Source organism: Pristiophorus japonicus, chromosome 4 (genome assembly GCF_044704955.1).
Source record: "Pristiophorus japonicus isolate sPriJap1 chromosome 4, sPriJap1.hap1, whole genome shotgun sequence".
Lineage (NCBI taxonomy): Eukaryota > Metazoa > Chordata > Chondrichthyes > Pristiophoridae > Pristiophorus > Pristiophorus japonicus.
Window position 1 is genome coordinate 244,199,500 of NC_091980.1, and position 17,908 is coordinate 244,217,407.

A 17,908-nucleotide genomic window follows, 5' to 3' on the forward strand; every position below is an offset into this window, starting at 1 on the left:
CTTATTAAAACTGAGGTCACTGTTATTTTAACCTCCCTGTGTGCAGCCTCATCTGTGTTAGGAACACAATAACTGGCGACGAGAATACGAATCCAATGCAAAGGTGCAACAAACTGCGGCATCTTGGAGAAGTTCTCGGAGGGTGAAGACTGGGAAGCCTATATCGAATGGCTAGACCAGTACTTTGTAGCCAACGAGCTGGACGGAGAAGGAAGCGCTGCAAAAAGGAGAACGGTCCTCCTCACAGTCTGCGAGGCACCGACCTACAGCCTCATGAAGAATCCTCTGGCTCTGGTGAAACCCACAGATAAGTCGTATGAGGAGCTGTGTACACTGGTTCGAGAGCATCTTAACCTGAGGGAGAGCGTGCTGATGGCGAGGTATCGGTTCTACACGTGCCAGCGATCTGAAGGTCAGGAAGTAAGCTAAAGCGACTTGCAGGACAATGTGAATTTGATGGCTACCTGGAGCAAATGCTCAGAGACTTTTTTGTACTGGGCATTGGCCACGAGACCATCCTACGGAAACTTTTGACTGTAGATACACCGACCCTCGCTAAGGCCATTGCGATAGCACAGGCGTTTATGTCCACCAGTGATAACACCAAACAAATCTCTCAGCACACAAGTGCTAGCAATGTTCATAAATTAACTGGAGCTGTGTTTGCGAGCAGAAATGTACAGAGCAGAACCCACGAGTCTGCAACTGCCAGCAGGCTTCAGGTGACTCAGAGTCCCCAACAAAGGATGAATGCAAGGCAATTTACACCTTGTTGGCGTTGTGGAGGCTTCCATTCAGCCTATTCATGCCGCTTCAAAGGGTATGTTTGCAAGAGCTGTGGAACAATGGGGCACCTCCAACAAGCTTGCAAATGAGCTGCAAGCTCTGCAAAACCTGCTAACCACCACGTGGCAGAGGAAGATCAGTCCATGGTGGATCAAAGCAATTTCGAGCCTCAGAGAGGAGGCAGATGCTGAAGTACACTGGGTGCACACATTTTCGACAGAATGTCCACCTATAATGCTAAACGTAAAATTGAATGGCTTACCCATAGCCATGGAACTGGACACTGGCGCTAGCCAATCCATCATGAGTAAAAAGATGTTTGAGAGATTGTGGTGCAACAAGGCATTCAGACCAGCCCTGAGCCCCATCCACACGAAACTGAGAACGTACACCAAAGAGCTTATCACTGTCCTGGGCAGCGCCATGGTCAAGGTCACCTACGAGGGCACGGTGCATGAACTGCCTCTCAATTGTCCCGGGTGATGGCCCCACACTGCTTGGAAGGAGCTGGCTGGGCAAAATCCGCTGGAACTGGGATGACATCCGAGTGCTATCACATGTCGATGAGGCCTCATGTACCCAGGTTCTTAACAAATTTCCTTCCCTTTTTGAGCCAGGCATTGGAAACTTTTCCGGAGCGAAGGTGCGGATCCATTTGGTCCCAGAGGCACGGTCCATTCACCACAAGGTGCGAGCGGAACTTCACATGATGAGGGAGAGAGTGGAAATCGAGCTGGACAGGCTGCAACGCGAGGGTATCATCTCCCCAGTGGAATTCAGCGAGTGGGCCAACCCGATTGTTCCAGTACTCAAAAGTGATGGCACAGTCAGGATTTGCGGCGATTATAAAGTAACTATTAATTGTTTCTCACTACAGGACCAATGCCTGCTACCTAAGGCAGATGATCTATTTGCAACGTTGGCAGGAGGCAAAACATTCACCAAGCTCGACCTGACTTCGGCCTACATGACGCAGGGAGCTGGAGGAGTCTTCGAAGGGCCTCACCTGCATCAACACGCACAAGGGACTGTTCATCAACAACAGATGCCCGTTTGGAATTTGGTCGGCTGCAGCGATCTTCCAGAGAAACATGGAGAGCCTACTCAAGTCGGTACCACACACAGTTTTCTTTCAGGACGACATATTCATCACGGGTCAGGACACCGCCGAGCACCTACAAAACCTGGAGGAGGTCCTCCAGCGACTGGATCGCGTAGGGCTGCGGCTGAAGAGGTCAAAATGTGTCTTCATGGCAACAGAAGTGGAGTTTTTGGGGAGAAAGATCGTGGCGGACGGCATTCGGCCCACAGACGCCAAGACAGAGGCTATCAGGAACGCGCCCAGACCACAGAACGTCACGGAGCTGCGGTCGTTCCTGGGACTCCTCAACTATTTTGGTAACTTCCTACCGGGGTTAAGCACCCTTTTAGAGCCCCTACATGTGTTATTGCGCAAAGGTGAGAACTGGGTATGGGGAAAAAACCAAGTAATTGCTTTTGAGAAAGCCAGAAACATTTCATGCTCCAACAAGCTGCTTGTATTGTATAACCCATGTAAATGACTTGTGCTAGCATGTGACGCGTCGTCGTACAGAGTCGGGTGTGTATTACAACAAGCTAACGTTGCGGGGACGTTGCAACCTGTCGCCTATGCTTCCAGGAGCTTGTTTAAGGCCGAGAAAACCTACAGCATGATTGAGAAAGAGGCATTAGCGTGTGTGTTCGAGGTAAAGGAAATGCATCAGTACCTGTTTGGCCTCAAATCTGAGCTAGAAACCGATCACAAGCCCTTCACATCCCTGTTCGCTGAAAACAAGGGGATAAATACTAATGCCTCAGCCCGCATACAAAGGTGGGCACTCGCGCTATCAGCATATAACTATACCATCCGCCACAGGCCCAGCACCGAGAACTGTGCGGATGCTCTCAGTCGGCTACCATTGCCCACCACGGGGGTGGAAATGGCGCAGCCTGCAAACTTGTTGATGGTGGCGCAGCCCGCAGACTTGTTGATGGTCATGGAAGCGTTTGAAAATGATAAATCACCTGTCACAGCCTGACAGATTAGGACTTGGACCAGCCAGGATCCTCTGCTGTCCCTAGTAAAAAACTGTGTGCTGCATGGGAGCTGGGCCAGCATCCCCGTTGAAATGCAAGAGCTAATCAAGCCGTTCCAGCGGCAAAAGGACGAGCTGTCCATTCAGGCAGACTGCCTGTTGTGGGGTAACCGCGTAGTGCTACCAAAAAAGGGCAGGGAGACGTTCATCTCGGATCTCCACAGCACACACCTGGGTGTAGTAATGATGAAAGCGATAGCCAGATCCCACGTCTGGTGGCCCGGTATCGACTCTGACTTAGAGTCCTGTGTACGGCAATGCAGCGTGTGTGCTCAGTTGAGCAACGCGCCCAGAGAGGCACCACTAAGTTTGTGGTCCTGGCCCTCCAGACCATGGTCGAGGGCCCGTTTCTCAGTAAAATATTCCTGGTGGTGGTGAATGCTTTTTCAAAATGGATTGAATGTGAAATAATGTCGGGAAGCACCGCCACTGCCACCATTGAAAGCCTGAGGGCCTTGTTTGCCATCCACAGCCTGCCTGACATACTGGTCAATGACAACGGGCCATGTTTCACCAGTGCCGAATTTAAAGAATTCATGACCCGCTATGGGATCAAACATGTCACCTCGGCCCCGTTTAAACCAGTCTCCAATGGACAGGCAGAGCGGGCAGAACAAACCATCAAACAGAGCCTTAAACAAGTCACAGAAAGCTCACTCCAAACCCGCCTGTCCCGAGTACTGCTCAGCTACCGCATGAGACCCCACTCGCTCACAGGGGTGCCCCCGGCTGAGCTACTCATGAAAAGGACACTTAAAATCAGACTCTGGCTGGTTCACCCCAACCTGCATGATCAGGTAGAGAGCAGGCGGCAGCAATAAAATATAAACGATGGTCACGCCACTGTGTCACGGGAAATTGATCTGAATGACCCTGTATATCTGCCAAACTATGGACATGGTCCCAAGTGGATCGCGGGCACGGTGATAGCTAAAGAAGGGAGTAGGGTGTTTGTAGTCAAAGTAGACAATGGAAAAATTTGCAGAAAGCACCTGGACCAAACGAGGCTGTGGTTTACAGACTGTCCTGAGCAACCCACAGCAGACACCACCTTTTTCGAGCCCACAACACACACCCAAAGGATCAACGACATCACGCCGGACCAGGAAATCGAACCCATCACGCCCAACAGCCCAGCAAGGCCAGGCTCACCTAGCAGCCCTGCAGGGCCAACAACACGCCAGCCCAGCGAGGACACAGCCAACACACCAGAACAGACATTTGTACCGAGGCGGTCCACCAGGGAAAGAAAGGCTCCCGACCGCCTCACCTTGTAAATAGTTTTCACTTTGACTTTTGCGGGGGCGGGAGGGGTGTGCGGGGTGGGGAAGAGTTCCGCCACCAGGGGGCTCACCCCTGAAGTCCCAAGGGATCCCAGCATCCCTTGGGAGCACTGTATATAAGCCGGCCCCTAAGGCCTGTTCCTCACTGTGGAGTGTCTTATTAAAGACTGAGGTCACTGTTACTTTAATCTCCCTGTGTTAAGCCTCATCTGTGTTAGGAACACAATAGTATTCTACCAGCTTCAGATCAAATTTTGCAATTGGCTGAAAGTCCAATTCCTCCTCCGTCATTTCGATTGATTTTCAACCTTCAAGATGAATTGAGTGGTAAACGTGATTAGCTTAGTAAAAAAATAGAAGGCAAAGACAAGGGCACAATGTTTTAAAATAACAAATCTCTGAGAAGAAGTGATGGGGATATAATTAAAAATTGGTTGGATCAGCGTCTGTAATGTCATCAGAGTTCCCCAGTTAAATTAAAACTTTTTAACATTCTCCAAGAAGTCTTTTATGGTATCAAGAAATTAACTGACCTGCATTTTATAACCTGGCGTATTGTTGTCATTTATGCATCTGTTTAGAATCCTTGAAGTAATCATATTTTTGATTATATTTACTTGTATTTTTGCAGTGTATACATAGGGATGTAAAACCGGAAAATATCTTAATTACGAAACATCGCGTCATTAAGCTTTGTGATTTTGGTTTTGCCAGGATATTGAGTAAGTGAAAGTCCAATATTTTCAACAGGTATTTACTGCTGGAACTACTATCTCTTTATACTCGTGTTAATCCTGTGCATGTTGTGTGTATATATGTTTAAAAAACTTCTCCGATTGTTGTTTCATCATCTAAAAAAGAAGCAGTATTATAATTAATGATTTGTACAATGCAAATGAGATTTATCGCAACTGTTTAACCATTTTTTGAGTAACATTACAGTACTGTTAAATAAAAGCAGGGAACAATCTTAGTGATTGAGTGGGACAGTATGTGTAAAACTGAGGAAAATGGACGTGTTGCTATATTGCACTCATGGTTATGAGTTCATTACAATACCAACAACAACTTGCATTTATATCATGCCTTTAATGTAGTAAAATGTCCCAAGGTGCTTCACAGGAACATTCTCAGTCCAAATTTAATACCGATTCACATAAGGAGATATTAGGATGGGTGACCAAAAGCTTGGTCAAAGAGGTAGGTTTCGAGGAGCATCTTAAAGGGGGAGAGGCTTAGGGTGGGAATTCCATAGCTTAAGGTCTAGACAACTGAAGGCACAGCCACAGTGGTGGGGCGAAGGAAATGGGGGATGCAAAAGAGGCTAGAATTGGAGGAAAGCAGAGTTCTCAGAGGATTGTAGAGCTTGAGGTTACAGAGATGGGGAGAGATGATGCCATGGAGGGATTTGAACACCAAGATAAAAATTTTAAATTTGAGACCACGATCTAATGAAGATCATCAAGCTTTGGTGTGATGGGTGAATGGGACTTGGTGCGAGTTAGGATACAGGCTGCAGAGTTTTGGATCAGCTAAAATTTATGGAGGGTAGACGATGGGAGGTCAGCCAGGAGAGCACTGGACTAGTTGAGTCTGGAGAGAACAAAAGCATGTATGAGGGTTTCAGCAGCAGATGGGCTGAGGCAAGGGAGGAGACGGGCGATATTACGGAGGTGGAAGTTGGTGGTCTTGGTGTTGGAGAGGATATGGGGTCGGAAGCTCAGCTCAGGGTCACATAAGACGCCAAGGTTGCGAGCAGCCTGGTTCAGCCTCAGACAATGGTCAGGAAGGAGGATGGAATCTGTCGTAAGGGCCGAAGATAATGGCTTCAGTCTTCCCAATATTTAATTGGAGGAGATTTCTGCTCATCCAATGCTGGATGTTGGACAAGCATTCTGACAAATCAGTTGTAATGGACTGGTCGAGAGAGGTTTGATTTGGATCCAGGCGCCAAGAAAGAATAGACTTTGTTCGAACCCCCTATGCCAGCTATTCCCGTGGTTTATATAATTCACTAAATTCACTGGTTTAAAAAGCTGCAAAACTACTTTAAAATGAGAGTTAGTGTGAGGTTTATTTTCAAAAAGAAATTCACTATTGGGATCTAATCCAATACTTTAAGTGCTGCTCTGCCTTGGGTTTTGTTTTTAAAACATCTTGGAGAATAAAAAGATTCAAAACTGCGTTGAAATAGAAATTTCTCAATTGTCCAGTTCCAAAGTTAAATAGTGGACAATTACACAATGGTGGTTTTAAGTATCGCTCAATGTACTTTGGCCAATTTCGTACATGGAATATATTGAGTATTTTTTCACAAGGAGATATAGGATTTTTTTAGAAGATGACCCTTACTTTGAAGAATTTATTTAAAAACAGGACAGATATGGAAGAGGAAAGCACTGATTAGGGTGTTGGATTTTGGAAAAATATCTTGATTAATTGCTAGCACTTTTGTCTCTGTCAGGAGATTGTTGGGTTAGATCCGTGTCCAAAAATTGTGCACATAATCTCGGCTGACACTTCAGTGCAATATTTAGCTTGTGCTATTCTTTTAGAGGTGCTATCTTTTAAATTAAATGTTAAACTGAGGTTCCTTCTGATTGTTCAAGTGGACATAAATATCTGTTGGCAGTATTCAAAGAGCAGAGAGTTCTTTAAATATCTTGGTTCATATTCCTTCCTCAGTTAACATTACCAAAACAGATTATCTCAATACTGTTTGTGCGACTTTACTGTTCAACAAATAGCTGCTGTATTTGCCTACATCACTAAAGTAACTGCACTTCAAAAGTAATTCATTGCCTTGATCCATTTTGGGACATGCTGAGAAATGTGATAAGACATTGAATTCAAGTTATCCTTTATCTTAAAGGAACATATGGTTTTGTTAAAGCACTATTTCTTCCCATAAAGGTAAAGCTTGGTTGCCTACGATCATTCAGCATTTTCTAGTTTGATGTAAAGGATCCTTACATAATATTTGAAATACATAGTCCTTGTTTTATTTTGTAGCTGGTCCAGGAGATTACTATACAGATTATGTAGCAACCCGGTGGTACCGTGCTCCAGAACTGTTGGTTGGAGACACTCAGTATGGCCCGCCAGTGGACGTTTGGGCAATAGGCTGTCTTTTCGCAGAATTGTTATTTGGAGCCCCGCTGTGGCCAGGAAAATCAGATGTTGATCAGCTCTATCTGATTAGAAAAACACTAGGTGAGTACTGTATTCAAAATATTAGAAAATTATTCAACTTTTGCCCAAGTCAAATTAGATTTCCAAGAGATTCAAATCATTAGTAGTAACATTTTCAAAAAAACTAATTTCTGATATAAGAACATAAGAATTAGGAGCAGGAATAGGCCCCTCAAGCCTGCTCCGCCATTCAATAAGATTATGGCCGATCTACCTCAACTCCACTTTCCTGCACAATCCCCATATCCCTTGATTCCCTTAATATTCAAATATCTATTGATCTCTGTCTTGAATATATTCAAAGACTGAGCCTCCACAACCCTCTGGAGTAGAGAATTCCAAAGATTCACCACCCTCTGAGTGAAGAAGTTTCTCCTCCTCTCAGTCCTAAATGGCTGACCCCTTATTCTGAGACTGTGACCCCTGGTTCTAGACTCCCCCGCCAGAGGAAGCATCCTCCCTCCATCTACTTTATCAAGCCCTGTAAGAATGTTGTATGTTTCAATGAGATCACCTCTAAACTCTCTAGAATATAGGCCTAGTCTACTCAATTTCTCCTCATAGGACAATCTCCCCATCCCAAGAATTAGTCTGATGAACTTTTGTTGCACTCCCGCTATGGAAAATATATCCTTCCTTAGGTCAGGAAACCAAAACTGTACACAATACTCCAGGTGCGGTCTAACCAAGGCCCTATATAATTGCAATAAGATGTCTTTACTCTTAGACTCAAATCCTCTTGTAATAAAGGCCAACATACAATTTGCTTTCTTAATTGCTTGCTGTACCTACATGTTAACTTTGTGATTCATGTAGAAGGATTTCCAGGTCCCTCAGAACGCCAACATTTCCCAATCTCTCACCATTTAAAAAAGACTCTGCTTTTCTATTTTTCCTACCAAAGTGGATCACATTTCTCCACATTATATTGCATTTGCCATGTTCTAGTTAACTAGTATTTAATTTACTAGTGGGTCTGCTATGGCATTGCACAGGGTATGCCACAAGATGCACGTTCTTGTAAATACAGGATTATACCATACAACACAAATGTATTCTGATACCAAAGTGTGTGTCGCTTGAAGGCTACAAGGTGTAATTGCTCTGCATTCTTGAACTCCACCCTTGGATTAAAGACCGGTCAGACTGGCTTTCTTTTTCTCTTTGAATCTAATTGTTAAGCAAATATAGGCTAAGTTATTCAGAGTTTAATTATTGTAGGGTCTCCTGACTGAGGAGATTGGACTCTGCTTGTCAGTTTCACATTGTAGCTAAGATGCACAAAACATTTTAAGATTATTTGTATCATTCTGTGCGACTTCATGCCCTCACTGACGCATTGTCTTTAATATATTCATTATGAATTTAGTAATTACTATTGCATCTTGTTTGCCTACAGGTGATTTGATTCCTCGGCATCAACAAGTCTTTAGTTCAAACCAGTTCTTCAGTGGAGTGAGCATACCAGTGCCAGATAATGTGGTACGGCATTGTATTAATCTAATGAAATTGTCCTTGGGAAATGTAACATTTAATACAAATGGGTTATTCACATGTTAGAGTCTGAGTTTTTGATTCAATACCCTAGACTTTCCAGCCCCCTTTGATTGGGGCATCTCTGCCTACCATGGAAATGCACCCTTGACTCCGGCTGAACTTCTAACCTCAGGAATCATTTAAATAAAAAAAGGCAGGTTTTCCTGTCTCCTCTGGAGATTCCCGTGAAAGAGGTAGAGGTTGGCTTTAGCAGCCTCCTCCGGGCTGTCATTAAAATGGCAACATTTTATTTCCTTTTTTGTAACTTGGGGCCTATGCAAGGCTACGTTCTGAGCAGGAATTTTTTTTTAGCTCAACTGATCTTTGAACACTGGATGCTTGAGCCAAATGGGAGTTCATTGTGTTCAGCATTCAAATGATGGAACATATTATTTCCATACACTTGCCACATATAGGTGGGCTCATACTGCACCGCCCAGCATTGGGAAATGAGGGGTGGCGGTGCAAGTAGCTGGGTATACAGCAGAGCATATCCATGAGCACACTTCCTCCTTCACCTTCCCCAGATCTGCCAAAAAATTGACATGGGCGGGTGGATGATCTAAGCCAATACGTTTAGTTGGACAACCACATCCATGTTGCAGATTAATTTTTGAAAGTGTTAATAAAACTTCCTGAAGTAGAATATCTGATTCCCTTCTATTCAGCACAATCATATTAGCAATATGCCAAATAAATTACCAGTGAATTATACAGATAAACATCAATCTTAAACCCAGAAGCCCTCAAGTGTAAATCTTCAATTATGAACTCTGGTGCCACGCTGGCCCAAAAGCTTACCTCCTTAGACATAGACCATCTTATTCCAGTATGCCTGTGGAGCTAGGGTAACACAAACTGACCTGAGCAATTACAGTACAAGGGAGTTACCAAGAAGAAGCATGAAGAGTTGATGTGATCTTGTTCTTGAAGATTAACATTGACAGAACCAGTCCCATAATGAAATTAATGTAAACTATAAGGTGCATTGTAAAACCTTTTTGCCTTTTGGAGTTTTGAAAAATATTTCAGTTTATCTTTCTCGTGTAATTGGTCTCGTTATTCTGTCAGATAAATATATACAATCATTACGACAACTGAAATGATACTAACGGAGTGTACTAGTAATTTAAGTATTTGACTTCCAGCCAGAAGGCGTTAAAGTTTTAATTCTAAGATCACTGCCTGTGGTGTAAAAGTTGCATGCAGTGTAAGCAACTGTACACAAATTAATTTCAACATTGTCTCTATGACAGTGGATATTGAGATAAGTAGTCATTCGTCGTCATTTTAACTATAGGATAGGAAGTGGCACATACAGTGATCTGTATTGAGTATGAAGGAAGCCCTATATGGTGTGCCTCAGGAACATTCATTACACAGTGACTGCCTGTCACTAATATATAATGTTGGCAATTAATGCTGAAATTAAAACAAGTTAGAAGGGGAAGTATTAAATTCCCACCATTTAACTTGGATTGTACATTCTGCTGGCTAATCAATGAAATTGTTGGCTGGTAGACTATATTTTACAACCAGCCAACTTAAAGATAATAGAGAGGAAACATGAGGAAAACAACCATATTGTGGGGAAACTTAACATTTGCAGTTGGTATGCCAATTATTACTACTGATCACCTGTTTACTAAGTTAGTTTCTTAATGAAAGGTAACTTTTGAAAATTCAATTTTTCTGTGCTTTTTGAACAATATGTTGGTATAACTAGAATTTATTTTCTGTACAGGAGTCTTTGGAAATGAAGTTTGCAAATATTTCCCAACATGCCCTTGGAGTAATGAAGGTGAGTGCTGTTTGTGACGTGCACATTAATAGCCAAGTAGATCAGTGTTGTAATACATGGAGTATAATAAATGGCAAATGTTCTGAGACTGTTTGCATAATTGATTTAAAAAGTGATGTTACTTCTAATATTCCTTCCTAAGAAAATATATTTTAAACTGCTAAAACTCACTTCACGTGCACTCATGGCATTCTTGTTTTGTATTTTACTGGCTCCGAGTTTCAAGTATAAATGCTGTACAGGTATAGAAAACAATCCTAACATAATATGTTTTAAAATAATGATTCAGAAAGACACAAGTAAGACAAAGACCAAAGTAGTAGATTGGAAAAAAGCAAATTTTGAGAGGATGAGAATGGAACTAGGGAAGGTAAACTGAAAAAAGATTTTGACAGATAAAGAGATAGAACAGCAGTGATAAATTTTTTAAATGGTGATCAGTAGAGTTCAGAAGATATCTATTCTGCCAAAAAAATCAGCCAATAATGAAACATCATGGATGAATAAAGAGATATGGTTAACATTGAAACTAAAGAAAAAGGCATACACTAAGTAAATAGACAATAGAGAGAATGTCAAAAGGGAATGAAAAGCGGTTAGAAAAGGAGGCAAAAAACAATTAGGAAAGCAAAAAGGAGCTACAGGTTGAACCTCCCTTATCCGGAACCTTCGGGACCTGGCCTGTTCTGGTTAAGGGATTTCTTTGGACGAGGGGTGGTCACGTTAAATTGGATGGTACAGGTCTTGAGCAGGGGGATATCGGGGCTGGCTGGCTTGGGGCTGGGAGTGCGGCAGAGAGATCATGGTGGGGGGGGCGGTGGATCGCGGGATAAGGCCAGCGATTGCGGGAGTCGGCAGCGAGGAAGGACTTCAATTTGTTCATGTCGGAGTTCTGCGCATGCGCCACCCGGTGGCTGAGAATGGTTCTGGTCGAGGGGTGGTTCCGGATAAGGGAGGTTCAACCTATATTATCAAGGAATATAAAAATAAATAATAAAATATTCTGCAGACACACAAATGACAAACAAAAAATCAGGATCGGGATAGGGCTACTAAACGATGCACAAGACAAATTATTAGATAATGGCAGAAATCTTGAATAGTTACTTTGCCTCAGAATTTACCAAGGAAAATAACAAGGTGGGCATGACATTTTTAGAATGTGACAAAATACAGGAAGACATTAATAAACTTGCAGAATGGATGTGTCATTGGCAAATGAATTTCAATGCAGATAAGTGTAAAGTGGTGCATTTTAGTAGGAAGAATAAGAAGATCACATACTGCTTAGATATTAAGAGTCTGAATGAGGTAGAGGAGCAAATGGATCTAGGGGTAGATACACAAATCACAAAGTAGTGATGCAGGTTAATGAGGCCATAAAAAGCAAACCAGCACCGGGGTTCATTTCTAAAGGGATAGAACTGAAAAGCAGAGAAGTTATGTTAAATTTGTATCTAACCTTGATTATACCACACAGAATACTGTGCATATTTCTCATCTCCATATTATAAAAAGGGTGTAGAGGCATTGGAAAATGTGCAAAAAGATTCACACAGATGATACCAGAGCTGAGAGGATATATACTTATCAGGAAAGACTGAACAGCAGTGGGGGGGGGGCTCTTTTTTTCTAGAGAAGAGAAGGCTGAGGGGTGACCTGATAGGAGTCTTTAAGATAATGATAGGGTTTGATCAAGGGTAGACTTAAAGAAAATGTTTCCACTTGTTGGGAGGGGGGGGGGGGGGGGGGGGAAGTCCAAAACAAGAGGTCATAATTATAAGAAAGTCACTAATAAATCCAATAGGGAATTCAGGAGAAGCTTCTTCACCCGAAGGATGGTAAGAATGTGGAACGAGCTACCACAAGGAGTAGTTGAGGCAAATAGCATAGATGCATTTAAGGGGAAGCTAGATAAGCACATCAGGGAGAAAGGAATAGCAGGATAGGGTGGGACGAGGTTCGTGTGGAGCATAAATGCCAACATAGACCAGTTGGGCCAAATAGTTGCACACGCAATTTAACCTTGCTGAGCCTATAATATAGTCAGACCTCAGGCATTTTACACAGATCTAATTTTACTTGGTGTCTCCAACTGAAATTCCCAATAGCATCTATAAACAATATGTGCTATGACATTTTACATCAGGTGTCCATGATCTGGTCTTAGCCCACCAGTACAGGCCAACAATGATTTTTTGGAATCCCTGGTTTGTATAGACTTTCCCCTTGTGTTTGTTTTCTAGTTGTTACCAAGTTGTTCCTAAACACAACTCAATATACAAGAGCACCGATATAAAACCTTGTCAAGATTCCATTCTAATTGGACTCTCAATAAAGCTTCTTTCTTGCTGTAATAGGAACATAGGAACAGAAGTAGGCCATTCAGCCTGTTCCACCACTCAATGAGATCATGGCTAATCTGCGACCTAACTCCATATACCTGCCTTTATCCCATATTCCTTAATACCTTTGGTTAACAAAAAGCTATCAATCTCCGATTTAAAATTAACAATTGATCTAGCATCAATTTCCATTTGCGGAAGAGAATTCCAAACTTCTATCACCCTTTGTGTGTAGAAGTATTTCCTAATTTCACTCCTGAAAAGTCTGGTTCTAATTTTTAGATTATGCCCCCTAGTCTTAGAATCCCCAACCAGCGGAAATAATTTCTCTCTATCTACCCTATCTGTTCCCCTTAATATCCTGAAAACTTTGATCAGATCACCCCTTAACCTTCTAAATTCAAGGGAATACAATCCTAATTTATGTAATCTCTCCTCGTAACTTAACCCTTGAAGTCTGGGTATGTATCTGGTAAACCTACGCTGCACTTCCGCCAAGGCCAATATACCCTTCCTAAGGTGTGGTGTCCAGAACGGCTCACCATACTCAAGGTGTGATCTAACCAGGGTTTTGTATAGATGCAGCATAACTGCTCCCCCCTTGTATTCTAGCCCTCTAGATATAAATGCCAGTATTACATTACCCTTTTTGATTATGTTCTGTACCTGTTCATGACATTTTCATATATGTACCTAAACCCCCAAGTCTCTTTGGACATCCACTATTTTTAGCTTTTTACTATTTAGAAAGTACCCTATTCTATCCTTCTTCAGTCCAAAGTGGATGACCTCACATTTCCTTACATTGAAATCCATTTGCCACAGATTTGCCAATTCACTTAATCTATCAATATCCCTTTGTAATTTTATGCTTACATCTACATTGCCTACAATGCTGCCTATCTTTGCGTCATTGGCAAATTTGGATATATGACTTTCTATGCCATCATCTACGTCGTTAATAAATATTGTGTGTGAATAATTGAGGCCCCAAGACACATCTCTGTGGGAAACCACTAGTCACATCCTGTCAATTTGAGTGCCTACCCATTATCCCTACTCTCTGTCTTTTGCTGCTCAGCCAATTTCTTAACTAGGTCAATAATTTGCCCTTTACTCCGTGGACTTCTATCTTATCTAAGTCTCTTATGTGGGACTTTATCAAATGCCTTCTGGAAGTCCATATAAATAACATCCATGAGAGGAGATGGTTGACTACAGAGATCAATGTTCAGAAAAGGTCAACAGTACGGTATTACAAAAGCAATGTGCATAAGCTAACCAGCAATTTCGGGGAATTACTGATTCAGGCCAACCAGATTTTAACTCGCACTGTGACACTTAATTCTACAGTAATAAAGCTACTCTGGTGTCAGGAGTAACTTTATTAATGTAATTACATTACTAAAAGAAAATTATTTTAATATTTTTAATACTTGCCCTGAATTCCATTTTCCCTGTTATTAAGACCAGTTTTGAGCCAAGGCTAATACAGCACTGTAGTATCAGTCTTTGAATATATCTTCAGGGGATGAAATGGCTGCCCACTATCCTTAAATTTAAAATTGTTGGCTCCTTCATTTTATTCCTAAAGTTTTTAAACCCCTGCCTTTAAGATTCCAAATCAAATCCTAGACTTAATTAATATTTACAGTCTGATCTCTTCTTAACGTTCGATTTGCCAGCCTTAAGGTCGCCTATGTCCTAACACTCACCAAGTCGCATTCACCCATCACCTCTGTGCTCGCTGACCTACACTGGCTCCTGATTAGGCAACACCTCAATTTCAAAATTCTCGTCTTTGTTTTCAAATCCCTCAATGGCCTCGCCCCTCCATGCCAAAGCCCTAAGCCTCTCTACCTCTCTTTCCTTAAAACTTAGTTCTTTGAGCAAGTTTTTGGTCATCTGCTCTAATATCTCCTTATGTGGCTCAGTGTCAAATTTTGTTTGGTAATGCACCTGTGAAGTGCTGAAGGACTTTTTACTACATTAAAGTTGCTATATAAATGCAAGTTGCTGTTGTAGGGAGGGAATTCCTCCAGTCTGCCTTCTGCACCAGTTAAGTACACCTGCAGTAGGTGAGGATGTCTGAAGACCAGACTCTTGCCCTCCTGATGTAAACAAGTGATGTAGGAAAAAACATTTGGAGGGAAAAATTGACAGGTGTGTCTAAAATATTTGCATAAGGAAACAATGTTCATTCTGATTTGTACACACAGGGCTGTTTGCACATGGATCCTGCTAATCGTCTAAATTGTGAACAGTTGCTGGATCATCCATACTTTGATAGCCTCAGGAAAGAACTGGAAATGGGCAAGCAAAAAGTTCTCAAAAAACGTGTGAGACCACCACGCAGAAATGTACCAGCAGTAAGTGAGATGGCTACATGCTAAACTGAATTAAGGAAAGAAAGACCTGCTTTCATGTAACACTGTCATTCACAAACGATTACACACTGAATTACTTTTGAAATGCTATGACTGTTATCTAGGCAACGTCGGTAACCATTTTATGCACAGCAAAATCCCACAAACAATAATGAATCCCACAAACAATAATGAATCCCACAAACAATAATGGGATCTTCAATGTCCATCTGAACAAGCCAATAGAACCTCAGTTTAACATCTTGTGCAAAGGATGGTATCACTGATTGCAGCCTTCTCTCAGAACTGCAATGATGTGTTGATTTAGATAATGGATTTTGCTAGAGCAGGGCATCTCTCAGCATGCCTGGTTAGTTAGACGTGTTGCTGATAATGGCGCAATGAGGATAATAGGATATCTGGGACCTTGATGAACAATGGAACATCTCCTTAACCAATGAGATTTAAGGACTGAGAAATAAACAGAGGAAGGACTAAGAAGGAGGGTGAATTAGAGTGAGTGAATTCAATGTCGAATTCAATGGGTACATAAAGAGAAATAGAACGGGAAAGAAAGATTGGATTAAGAGAGATAAGAGCCAGAAAGGAAAATAATTTTGTTTTTTAAATTGATATTTTTAAAATTTCCCGGAACAATTCACAACCTGAAGGAATGAAAGACTTATAATTGTTTACTTTCTGAGTAAGAGGTTGATTGGAATTCATGAATAATTATCAGTCCATTAAAAGGGTACTTGTGCTGTTAATTACTTGACCTAACTTTCTGTGGCGAATTGAATGGGCAATTCATATACAAATGTTGCAACTTCATGAAAGTCACGAGGTTAAATGGAGAAAGATTGCAAAGTGCCGCCGTACAGCGGGACCTGGGGGTACTTGTGCATGAGACACAAAAGGATAGTATGTAGGTACAGCAGGTGATCAGGAAGGCCAATGGGGATGGAGTATAAAAGCAGGGAAGTCTTGCTACAGCTATATAAGGTATTGGTGAGGCCACACTTGGAATACTGCGTGCAGTTTTGGTTTCCATATTTACGAAAGGATATATTTGCTTTGGAGGCAGTTCAGAGAAGGTTCACTAGGTTGATTCTGGGGATGAGGGGGGTTGACTTATGAGGAAAGGTTGAGTAGGTTGGGCCTCTACTCATTGGAATTCAGAAGAATGAGAGGTGATCTTATCGAAACGTATAAGATTATGAGGGGGCTTGACAAGGTGGATGCAGAGAGGATGTTTCCACTGATGGTGGAGACTAGAACTAGAGGGCATGATCTTAGAATAAGGGGCCGCCCATTTAAAACAGAGATGAGGAGAAATTTCTTCTGAGGGCTGTAAATCTGTGGAATTCGCTGCCTCAGAGAGCTGTAGAAGCTGGGACATAGAATAAATTTAAGACAGAAATAGTCAGTTTCTTAATCAATAAGGGGTTATGGGGAGCGGGCGGGGAAGTGGAGCTGAGTCCATGATCAGATCAGCCATGATCTTATTGAATGGCGGAGCAGACTCGAGGGGCCGTATGGCCTACTCCTGCTTCTATTTCTTATGTTCTTATTTCTTAGCTTCGAGAAAATGGTATAACGGCGGAGTGGCGCAAATCAGCAACGTGTGACGATTTGCAATTCATGTGTATCTTTTCCTCACTACAAGTTGCTGACCAATTTGCACATTAATAATGATGTGCACTGTTCAAACGGCATTATTTTTTCAACAAAATCTGGCCCAATGTGCTCAAGTCCTGGCGATCATCTTGAACCTTCTGACCAAGAACCCAAATCAACTAGTTTTTCCAGTCTGTAATTAAAGTACAGGATTGCGTCTGGGATATATGGTCATGTTTCAGGATGTTTCGATTATTTTTTTCACACAAAGGATTTGGGGGGGTTACTTTCAAATGTTGGTTTAACGCAAAAATATATCAACACAAATTTTTAAGATAACTTAAGCTTTGTTGCTTCCCTAAATTCTACAAATGATGAGCAATTTATTAGCCTGTCTTGATAATCAGTAAACACCTCCCACCCAGTGTGTGTGGTGTTTGCTGATCAAGTGTTTGATTCTTAATGTTCTCAGAAGACTAGTAAGCCACACAGTTGTATCAAAGCACTACTGCATGCAGTATGGTCATTTTTAATTCCTTTCTAGAGGCTTTCCCCTCCTCTCTGGAAAATAGCTTCAGTTCTACTTTAGTGCTGAGAGTTTACAGCTCCTGTGGGCAAATTTTGTTTTGGGGAGTGATGTATCACTTTTCTCTCATTCTTGTAAACCAATAAGCCTGAAGTACACCATGACCAGCAGTTAGAAAATTATGTTTCAATACTGGTGCAGTGGCTGTACTTCAGTAGTGGGTCGTTGGCTGCGAGGTGTTTTGGAATTGTGAAAGGCGCTTAGGAAATGCAAGTTTGTCTAATGCATTACTGGCTTTGACACAAAGGCCTTAAGTTTGCTGCCCAGTCTGTGTTACTG

The 17,908-nt window shown here is 42.1% G+C and overlaps 1 protein-coding gene across 3 annotated transcripts in view; it reads left to right on the plus strand.

The window, feature by feature from the left end:
• Positions 1–17,908, plus strand: part of cdkl1 (cyclin dependent kinase like 1 (CDC2 related kinase)) — a 68,519-nt gene that overhangs the window by 48,834 nt on the left and 1,777 nt on the right. Inside the window, exons 4-8 of one of the 3 annotated variants that reach the window (XM_070877505.1) lie at positions 4,818–4,908; positions 7,199–7,399; positions 8,778–8,860; positions 10,659–10,715; positions 15,280–15,441. In XM_070877505.1, coding sequence (XP_070733606.1) covers positions 4,818–4,908; positions 7,199–7,399; positions 8,778–8,860; positions 10,659–10,715; positions 15,280–15,441 — 594 coding nt within the window. The remainder of the gene's footprint in view (positions 1–4,817; positions 4,909–7,198; positions 7,400–8,777; positions 8,861–10,658; positions 10,716–15,279; positions 15,442–17,908) is intronic. The other 2 variants (XM_070877504.1, XM_070877506.1) reach the window with 2 other exon arrangements.